The sequence below is a fragment of the Desmodus rotundus genome, chromosome 7 (genome assembly GCF_022682495.2).
Source record: "Desmodus rotundus isolate HL8 chromosome 7, HLdesRot8A.1, whole genome shotgun sequence".
NCBI lineage: Eukaryota > Metazoa > Chordata > Mammalia > Chiroptera > Phyllostomidae > Desmodus > Desmodus rotundus.
In genome coordinates, this window is record NC_071393.1 from 21,925,735 (window position 1) to 21,935,999 (window position 10,265).

Consider the following 10,265-nt stretch of genomic DNA (forward strand, 5'->3'; position numbering starts at 1 on the left):
AGAGACGTCAAAATGTACACGACACCCAAAATCCCAGGCCCAGGATTTACCCCTCCAGTCCCTCTCCCCCCATTGGCCAGAAAGAGAAATGATGGAGTCTCCGGTTTCCCTGGGAGCAGGGCAGTCCTGGAAGGGTTCCGAAGTGGCCCCGCCCCTAGCTGGCCCTGGGGAAGCCCAGCCTGGCAGAGGTATAAATAGGCACCTGCAGCTCCCTGCCCTCACCCATTCCTTTCTCCCTCCAAAATGGACAAGTCCCTCCTGCTGGGGCTCTCCATCCTGCTGGGCAGCTTCAGAGGTGAGGCCCAGGGGTTGGCAGCTGGAGGAATGTGTGGAGGCCCCCGAATGGGTCAGGATTCCCCTGGCACAGGTCCTCTTACAGGAGCCCTGTGGGGACAGGGCGGTCATCCTAATGCCACACCTTCCACCACAGCGTCCCCGGGAACTGCACCCAAGCTGCCGTCCTCCCCTTTAAGGAGAACGTTGGTGGATTATAGGAACTGAGACGGTTTCACAGAAGCTGGAGGTGGGGGGTTGCTAAAATGAGATTTGCAGAGACTGTATCTTTTCCTCCCTGACAGTTCTCTCTGGGTCGTTTTTAGACAGAGATCCTGCACAGTGAGTAGAAATGGATCCGTGGTGTGGGAGGGGGGAGCGGGGGAGGGAGGCGGGGGCAGGGGGCAGGGGAGAGGAGACCGGGCAGAGCCAGCACTGGGGCTTGAAAGGAATCCAGAGACCCACCCAGCAATTCAACACTCGGCAACCTCTTCCAGCAGGATGGGACTGAGCTGGGAGCTGCTGTTAAGTTTGACACTGTAACAGGAACAGCAGTTAACAAGCCTTGGGGAGAGCTAATAGAAGACAAGAGAAAGGGCAGGTAGAAGGGGGGATGTTGCCTGTACAGACCAAATCCAAAGTGCAACTCATGAATTTTGGATGCATTTCTCCCCCTTGTCACACGTTGGTAAGAAAGCCACATGGGGTCAATTGAAAATAGAATGAGTGAAAATAAAAAAAGTGTATTTATCTTTTTCCTGGTCTGTGACTCTCCCTACAAGAATGGGTAGGGAAGTCTGAGAGGCCACATAGAGGTGAAGAGTAAGAAAAGGAGGGCAGAGGTGCAGAGGAGCCACGAGATAGGTAACCAGGTTTTGGAGGGACAGAAATGGCCTGGCCTGGCTCCAGGTTAAGAGCATTCCAAGGGTTAAGAGGGCCTCATGTGGTGTGGGGGGGAGGGCGGTTAAATCTCAGGCAAAACTGCAGATTTGTTTTATGTATTATTTCTCTTTGTCAGTGCAGCCAACCACCTACTTGTTGATAAACATGTTTTGCTTGGTGAGTATGAAGGGGACCTGATTTGATCATCTCAGTGTTGAATTTGTTCCTCTTTTTCTTTCTTTCCCCTCCCATTTCTTTCAGGCTAAAACTCTTGAGAACATAAATTCCAATCCCTCTCTTGGCTTAGCCTGTTTTATTATTATTATTTTTTAAATACTTTATTTATTTTCAGAAAGAAGGGAAGGGAGGGAGGAAGAGAGGGAAACATCAATGTGTGGTTGCCTCTCATGTGCCCCCTACTGGGGACCTGGCCTGCAACCCAGCATGTGCCCTGACTGGGAATCAAACCCATGACCCTTCGGTTCCCAGTCTGGCGATCAATCCACTGAGCCACACCAGCCAGGGAGGCTTAACCCCTTTGAATAAAGACAGGTGCCCTTGCTGAATGCACCTCTGGCAAAGCTGTCCAGGCTCCTGGCAGAATCTCAGCCTGAAAAGGGAGATGGGCGCTTTCACGGACATCTGCTCTCACCTGGGTCCCCTACTCTCCCGTACCCATTATAGAAATCATCCAGTGTAGGATGTGCCACCTCCAGTTCCCAGGGGACAGCTGCTTCAGAGGCCGAGGAGTATGCACTGCGACAGCGGAAGAGGCTTGCACAACCGGGACGATTTTCAAAAGTAAGTTGCGGGCTGGGGGAAGAGAGAAGGGGCTGAAGAAGCAGACGGGGACAAGACCGCCAGAGTGATGAGGAGGGTCTGCACTTTACCCCAGGCAGTGTCCCTCTGGAGAGGCGGGTGTCTCCACCCCCATCACCAGCCTTTCTGGAAGGACAGTAGAATGACAATAGATGTTGGTGGTCGCGAAGGGAGCCTTCTGTAGCAGGAGAACAGTATTCTGAGAAGCTGGAAGAAAGCAAAGGAGCGGAAACCGGTTGGAGAACAGCTGGGAAAGGGAGCGGGAAGGCGGCTCCTGGTGGGTGGTGTTCGACCTTCGCAGTAGAGGGCCGGGCGTGGAGGCGGCGGGGGGGGGGGGGGGGGGGGGGGCGGGCGGCAATGGAGACTGGCTTCAGTGGCTCCGGCTGAGTGAGACTAAACATCGCAACTTCTCTACTCTCCTACCCGCTACGCTAAGTGACTCCCTGGCATTTATAACCCTTGTTAAACCCGTGCTGGTTCTCAGGGGAAACATCGGGGTCTCCCAGAGTTGCTGCTGTCAGGGTGCCCCCGCCCCCCAGCATTCCTTCCAGTGCTCGACCGCTGTCTTGCGTTTGCGAAGCACCCCCCCCCCCCGCCGCTGCCCCCCTGGCGACCCCTTCCAATTCTTCACGTTGGACTCACAGAGCCTGCGAGGACACAGGGTGGCTTTCAGCTACAGGGTCCGGCACAAATAACCGCCCCCCTTTTTTTATTACAACATCTTTTATTACAAAATCGTAGGCGTGTAGTTCTGTAACGTAACAATATCACACTCACGCACACCGTAGGACAATTTAGGGGAAGTGTTCAAATTAAAACTACAGAGTATCACCCCCATAGTGTTACCCCACCAACCGCACTGACGCGGGTGTTCCTTCTGCCGGACCCTGGGCGCGTGCGGGGCGGGCTGGGAGGAGGTCCTCTGCGGCACTGTCCGCCCCCCGTCCCCGCAGACGGTTTGCTCTGGCTCACCTTCAAGGGCTGCCTGAAGAACTGCGCGAACGTGGACCGCATTAGATGGGGCATCTACATGGTGAACTTCAGGTGCTGCCGGAGCCACGACTTGTGTAACGAATCCGTGGACATCACCAGCTCGACCGAGGTCCCAAACGCTATGTGACATCGTGGCTTCCTAAACGAGCACATTTCCAACTGCAAGCCCGTCCTCACTGACCCTCGCCATTTTCTGGTTTTGTGATCGGGCCCCCTTCGTGGGTGTGAAGTGGCATCTCACTGGTTTTTACGCGATGCCGAGCCATTTGTATGTCCTCTTTGGAGAAATGTCTGTTCAAGGCCTTTGGGCATTTTTAAATCAGCCGGTTGTTCTTGCTGCTGTGCTGGGGTGGGGGGCCCTTTCCAGGCCCCAAGGACTTCCCTCTATCAGCTGCATGGTTTCTCTCTCCACCAGCGGCCTGTTCACTGTTGCTTCCATCATTTGATAGACAGAAGCTTTTGATGTTGATGTAGCCCAGTTTATCTATGCTTTTGATGTCAGAGCCAAGAAATCATTGCCAAATCCAATGCCGTGAAGTTTCTCCTTATTTCTTTTCAGAGTTTTATAGTCTTATGTCTTCTGTTTAAGTCTTTCATCGACATTGGGTTCATTTTTTATTTGTTGGCTTTTTGAAAAGTCAATGGATTGGGGTAACCTTGGTTAATAACATCACGTAACTTGCCGGTGTGCAAAGTTGTAATTGAACACCTGTGTGCCCCCACCTGCAGGCCCCTTTCCTTTGGTTGCCAGACATTGGCTTCCTTTCCCCCCTTGCCCTCCCCCACCTCTCTCCCCTCTGCTAACCCCCATTCTCTCTGTATGTTTGCGTTTGTTACTTTTTGATTGATATTCCACCTGGGAGTAAAATCGGACGGTGTTTATTCTTCTCTATTTCATGTAGCGTGAACGCAGTCAAGCCCCACCCACGCCGTCACAAATGGCAGTATTTTGCTGAGCGGTGAGCCATCGCATATATGGACCACATCCTCTTTACCCAATCTGCCGATAGACACTTAATTTGTGGCCATGTCCTGGATGTTGTAAATAATGTTGTGATGTACCTAGGGGTACATATATTCTTGAGAATAATTGCTTTCCTATTCTTCAGGTACATACAGGGTTACTAGCCGGGAAGAGCATGCTGGACCCAAGTCTCGAATAAGGGCTCGCTCAGGGTCCCACTGCTTCTCACTTACTCTGTGTAAATATATTTTCATGAGATGTGAAGAACAGGGATGGGCTTCCATGGGACCAAGAAAGTCAGGGGGGCTGGGTATTGTAACGAGGGCAATCTGGGGGTCAGAATCTCCTGGAAATCTGAGATAGGAAGCATAATAGGGCAGGCTCAGGAAGATTGGACCTGGAGGCCAGTGTGGATCTGATAAAATCTGGGGGTTTGGCCACACTGGTTTGCGAATCTTCACTTCAAGCATAGCTGTGGATGTGTATGAGCCAGTCTCCCCCTGCCTGTATTGCTTGCTGTCTGCCTGCAGCTCTTCCTGCTGCCAGGGGCCTCCTTGCCATCTACATTGTGCCTGTTTCTAATCTGAGGCTTCCTCTTAGTGTTTAATTTTGACTTGCTTGAGGCGCTAACTGTACATCACGGTCACCCTTCCATGAATGATCTCCTTATTGGAGGCACTGCCAGTACCCTTGGTGTACCCACATAGACGAATTAACCAGCGCTGAATGGGGGAATCTACTGCGTTTTCTACCTCAAGAGGCTAAAGCAGTTAAAGTAGTTTCAGGATTCTAAAGTATAGTATAATACTCATCCTAACAATGTACAATTTAGGGGGAAATACTGGCATACGTATTATGCCAATGTCTTAAAATTAATCTGAATATTCAAGTATTTTATCCTGTTTGTGCAAATGCAACATGGTAGAAACTAACAAGCAAGCATAAGCCTGGGTGTCCACAGGGATACTACTAAACCAGGGATAATGTTCTACAGCTAAAAATGAATATAACGGTGTATGTAGATTCTAACCCATAAAGAGGTGAACATGGTAAAAAAATTAAACCTAAACTAAGTGAATAATAAATTAGAGCTTAATTTTTATCATTTCATGGCCTAACAGTTTGTTAGAAAAACGGCAGTGAGGGTCTGGCGCTGATCTCTCCTTGACGCCATCTGCCGCGGGGCCACACCGGAGATGGAGAACACCCAGCTTCCTATCAATGGGAGCGTTCAGAGAGAGGCAGTATTTAAGCGTGTTGGAGGACTGGGGGAGTGGAGACCTGCAGCAAGCCAGGCACAAAGTGATTGGCTGACACTCAGCCAAGCGCCGGTCCAGATAGACCGTATTCCCCGTGTATGATGTGCAGCCACGCTTTGTGTGCACAATACCCGGGATTATGTAACCACGGTGTGTACTTACTACACTCATGTGTAATGCGCACCCTTATCTCTCCCTCAAAGATTTGGGCAGAAATTGTGCATTATACACAGCAAAATACAGTACTTGGCTCTGGCCACCAGAGCAAGAAAAGATGAACAGAACGTGGTAATGGAGGGATGCGGTGGGGAGTCACTGTGGTTGGAACAGTTGCCCAAAATAGGGGCAGAAACGACGCTCTCCTGCTCCTTGCGCTGACTGCTGCTTCCGCGGAGGTCAGCGTCTCCCAGCCTCACCTTGGCTCTCTCAAGCCCCTGCTTACCCAGGCCCACCCCAGCCCCTGCAAAGACCTCCCCCACTGTCCTCCCAAATATTTCTAAAATCTCTGGTTTCTCGTCCCACTTTCTATCCGGTCTGCTTTCTTCTGGTCTTCCCTCACACGCTCTACCAGAAGAAAACACTTGGTTCCCCTTGCCAGAAATTTCAGAACCTGACTTCAGCCCAGGTGTAGCCTTAGGGCTTCAGGGCCAGGAAGGATGGCCAGGAGGAGCCAGGTGGCAGAGAGAGCGGGGATGGGGCTTTTGTGGCCCATGGTTTTACACTTTCCTGTGACCGGAAGCGCTGACACAGGAGAGACGGTGCTTCCGTGGGTGGATCTGCTGACTTAGAGCAGAGGGGGGTCTGGGTGCTGAGAACATGGGAGATGATGTTGCCATTGGGTGGGGGAAGGGCAAAGGCGACACATACTCCTTTACAATGTACATTGTGTCATCAGGGTCGTTACACCTGTCGTTGTGGGTGCAGCAATAGGTTTCTCTCAGGACATCATGGAATGCCTGGAACATTCCCTCTTCACATGAGTCACAAGAGAGTTTCGAGTAACGATACAGGTACGTCCCTAGAGACAAGAAAAGCAAGTGCGACCACCGCGCCTCCCCTCCCCATTCTCCTGGCCACAGCTTCTCCCCATGACGTCACCACTTTCCTGCAGCCTGGAGTGAACCCAAGGCTGCGCCTGCATCTCGTCTCTGTCTCTGCAGACAGGACCGGGCAGAAGACATCTGCCTCCTACACAGCCCCCGCCCCAAGCCCGGGCGAGGGCAGTCCCGGTCTCCCCCTCTGTCCCCCTCTTTCCCAGGGCCCTGGGCTCCACCCACACCTTGACCCCGTGAACTGGGGCCAGCAGTGGTGATATTTCGTGTGTCTCTCTAACTCCCACGCACCTGTAAGGCGATTATTGAAGTAAAAGTGGTCTGTGCGGCAGCTCCTGTTTTCCACCATCACGTTGAACTTCCAGCAATTCTTCATGTGATCGGTGCAATGGGAGCCATTATAGAAATCACATTTGTTGCAAAATCGAACCCCTGAAGAAAGACAGTGAAGCTTCAGCCTGTTCCCCACCTGGGAACGCTGGCATCCAGGTGGTGCAAACCTCTCAAAAAGGAGTCGACACCCTCCCCAGCATCTGCTGGGGTCCTGACTCCCCTGAGTGGGGAATGGCTGTGACCCTTCCCGGAGTCAGAACAGCGCCCCCTGCCCAAGGCTGGGGGCAGAAAGAAGACACTGGAGCAGTGAGCGAGGGGAGGGGAGTGGAGTCGGGGAGGGCAGGGAGGCCGATGTGAGAAGAACTCAAGACCGGCCCCTATTGTTGCAGCATCACTTATCCAAGAATGGCCAAGCGTACACGTCGTGGGGAGGACTCTGTCTCCTGTGAAGAGAAGAAGGAAAATTCTGCACGAGCCATTTTACAGCAGCCCAGAGTCAAGTTTAGAGACCCCTGTCTTCCTCCCCACAGGTCCTGTCCCCAGCCCTCACCGCCTCCCTCCCCAGGCCTCACCCTCGTCCATGAAGCGCACTATGAACACACCCAGCAGAAGGCACTGGAACAGCCGGGGCCCGTGGTTGACAAGGTCCCAGTGGGAGGCTCCATCTCTATTTGTGCCCATCCCCTGACCTCTGGCCTCCCACTAGAGTCACAGTGGGAGTGTCCTGATAAAGGTTACCTGCCACCAGGGCTTAGTGAGGCTTGTGTGGTGGAGTGGGCAGGGAGACCAACATTTCCTTCTAGAATGGCCTTTAAAGATGGCGGCTCTGGTTCAGAGTCTACTGTCAGCTTTTTCTCGGTGGGTGAACAGCAGGGATGTTTCCTGAGCTCTGTTACCCAGCCTGAGCGAGACTGGGTCTCTCGCTACAATTCTGGGGGCCACAGGCTGCGGAACATCCAGAGAATGCATAGAGGTCCCAAGAAGTTCAAGTTAAATGTCTAGAGACTTTCTCTTGTGTCTCCTCTTCATTCCTACAGTCTCCAACTCTAGGAGATTTGCTGGCAACCCACAAGAGCCCTTCCAGGTGTTCCAAGCTCTGGAAACAGGCAGTGCAATGCTTGCTAGGTTACCGGGGAGGCAAGAAGAGCTCATTGGGTGGAAAAGGTTGAGGGGACCTTCCAGGGATTCTTGGGAGACAATCCGTTCTCCACCTGAGTCTAAGTCCAACAAAACTCCCCAAGTGTTAACACACGGTGACAGGAACTTATCAATTATTTTCTGAAGACCTTGATCACGTGAACTCACCTATTGACCTCTATTAGTTGTGAAGTCAAAAACTTCCTCCTTCACACTGCAGGTAGTGAGGAGAACCAGGAACTCCCAAAAGGGAACAGAGAGCTTCACTCTCCGAGGGAGGGAAGAGAAGGCAAGGCCCCCTATAAGGAAGTTTCTGGATGCTGCTCCTAACCTGCGACCCAGATTTCTACGCCTCGGCCGCCTCTGCCTTGCCTTTCCCACCCTCTCTTCCTGGGAGTGCCTTTGCTGTCCCATTCAATGACACCCCTTTCCACGTTCATCTTGACTGGAGGGATCCATAGATCTGGCTAAGAACAGTTCCTTTCCTTCTACACGGTGGCCAGGTGGGAAGGCTCTATTACTATGAACAGCATGTTTATCTTAGATTACCTGGCTTCTGTCTCCATTTGCATAGAGGCTATTTAAGATGGCAAGCATCTTATTCAGGTACCCTACTTACACGAAGGTAAATCAGGAACTTCTTGGGAGGTTTGCAGTGCCCCAGACAAAGGAAACACATGGAAGCCACATACTGTTTCACAAAGTTTATGTGTCTACGTCACTAGGCGGAAGGGGTTTGTTTTCCTGCGTACATCAAGGCCCGATAAGACGTGGACGGGCGTTGTCAGGACTAATCCAAAAACAAACAAACAAACAAAAAAAAACCCCAACCCGAGGATGAGGATAAAGTATGGTCTCAGAATTCTCAGTCGTCCTTGGGATTATTTTCACTCAAGTCTTTACATTTCCACATAGGAGATAATTAGGGGGGAAAAATTACACCCAACCCTGTGCATGGCATCACCAGCCTAAGGAAAACAACCCCCCTGCCAGGTGTGAGCTGCAGAGATTTGCAAAAATGCAGTCTCATGCTCCACCAGCAGTGAGACTCAGCTGCCCGCCCCCCCACCCCTTCCGACTGCCACTCTGTTCACTGGCAGCCGGCTTGCTCGCTCCCCACCACTGTTAGGAGAGGAGAGCAAAATACAGGTTTGGGGGAAGACGGGACGGGATGCTGAGTGGAAGAATGAATGACCCAAAGTCCAGGTGAGAGGCAGAACTAGGACCCCTGGGGGAGGTTGCAATAGTTACTATGTTTGCAGCAGATGAGCTCTGTCCTCGTCTCAAAACCCAAGAAGTTGACGTCCTCACAGTTGGTCATACACGACAGTTTTGAATAATAGTACAGACTCCGCCCTGAGGAGGGAAAAGAGAGGGAGTCCGGCTGGGATGACCCTGTCTCCCTGACCCTGTTCCCCGGGGGTCACCTCTTTTCAGAGACTCACTAGTTTCCCTCTGGGCCCTACAGAGCCGCGGGGCTGAGTCCACCGATTCCTGATCCGGAGGATGGACTTCGTCCCCTGACCAGTAAGGGACCTCAGCCTCTCCCTCACTCAACATCGCCTTCAGGAAAATATTGCCATGCCCTCTGGAGGGCCACCCTGTCCTTACCCAGCCCACTGACACACTCCGCAGGCAAAGGGACGGCCTTGTCCCTGAGGGAGGGAGGGGGCATGTGTCGGCCCCTCTGCGCCCCACGCTACCTTTTCTCGAAAGGACGTAGATGTTCTCGGTGGCACAGGACTGTTGGTATTGCAGGTTGCAGGACAGCATGCCGTCATAGCACAGCCCCAGGTGGTATTTTTTACACTTATAGCAGAATGTCGTAGGCTCTGCCGACACAGAAAGAGGCGCTTCACGCGTGTGGTCTGGGGAAGCCTCCCCACCATGGGCGCGTCCCACAGAAGCCACACCCTGCTTCGCAAAGTTTGTGCGTGTCTGTGGGACCGGGCTGAAGGCCGTGAGCTTCTCCCCAGCGGTTCCCTCTCGCCTAGAGGCTCCTCACCTTCCTCTGTTGATGCTCTTGTGAAAGACACCAGGTACAGACATAAATCAAAGGGTGTGCATGTCTTCAAAAGGTCGGATTCCTGCAAGCTTATCTACGGACCCCCAAGTCGTTAGCCCCTTGTCTGGCCAAAATCTAGACGGTTTTCGGTCAGTAGTCAGGAAAGGGGAGTAACAGAGGGGATTTTTGGTTCCTTATGATAAGAAATGGACTTTGTGGGGCTGGGAGAAGACAGCGCTCCTAGGGTTCCGCAGGGAGGATTCCAGCCTCCCTGAAGCTGGGAGCTTTACCAAGCCCTTGAGACTAGGTGTGGTCCTACCTGTCAGATGTTCCTGAAATTCCCCTGTGAAAAGCAGAAAAAATCATTCTTGTCATAATCTCTCATTTAGCTGCCAAAGCCCCAAATCCCCAAAGCCAATTTTGGGAATTGCTCCTCCCCCAGCAGCTGCCCATCTCCTAACCAACAGGCGGCTCCTCCTCTGTCTCCGGGACTCACCATTGCTTGTCCAGGCCAGACAGACTATGCCCAGCAAAAACAGAACAGCCAT

The 10,265-nt window shown here is 52.3% G+C and overlaps 2 protein-coding genes across 2 annotated transcripts; one reads left to right on the plus strand and one right to left on the minus strand.

Annotated features, from left to right (window-relative positions):
* The first annotated feature begins 243 nt into the window (after positions 1-243).
* PATE1 (prostate and testis expressed 1) lies at positions 244-3,094 on the plus strand. The gene is made up of 5 exons (XM_053928181.1): positions 244-295; positions 579-615; positions 1,056-1,060; positions 1,840-1,958; positions 2,927-3,094. The coding sequence occupies exons 1-5, from the start codon at positions 244-246 to the stop codon at positions 3,092-3,094; spliced, it is 381 nt and encodes a 126-aa protein (XP_053784156.1).
* Positions 3,095-8,931: 5,837 nt separating this feature from the next.
* Positions 8,932-10,265, minus strand: PATE2 (prostate and testis expressed 2). The gene is made up of 3 exons (XM_024557196.2): positions 10,214-10,265; positions 9,416-9,544; positions 8,932-9,068 (listed from the first exon to the last, which is right to left on the minus strand). Exons 1-3 carry the CDS (start codon positions 10,263-10,265, stop codon positions 8,932-8,934), a joined length of 318 nt encoding a protein of 105 aa, XP_024412964.1.

What these genes read in the sequence shown, in the direction of transcription:
- PATE2 (XM_024557196.2), bottom strand. Translation starts at nt 10,265, where the DNA reads ATGGCTGTTCTGTTTTTGCTGGGCATAGTCTGTCTGGCCTGGACAAGC. An exon ending in TCTGGCCTGGACAAGCAATG is followed by an intron (nt 9,545 to 10,213) that starts GTGAGTCCCGGA and finishes CTGTGTCGGCAG; the next exon opens with AGCCTACGACATTCTGCTAT. An exon ending in CTACGTCCTTTCGAGAAAAG is followed by an intron (nt 9,069 to 9,415) that starts GTAGCGTGGGGC and finishes TTCCCTCCTCAG; the next exon opens with GGCGGAGTCTGTACTATTAT.
- PATE1 (XM_053928181.1), top strand. Translation starts at nt 244, where the DNA reads ATGGACAAGTCCCTCCTGCTGGGGCTCTCCATCCTGCTGGGCAGCTTC. An exon ending in CCTGCTGGGCAGCTTCAGAG is followed by an intron (nt 296 to 578) that starts GTGAGGCCCAGG and finishes CCTCCCTGACAG; the next exon opens with TTCTCTCTGGGTCGTTTTTA. An exon ending in CCGGGACGATTTTCAAAAGT is followed by an intron (nt 1,959 to 2,926) that starts AAGTTGCGGGCT and finishes CCCGTCCCCGCA; the next exon opens with GACGGTTTGCTCTGGCTCAC.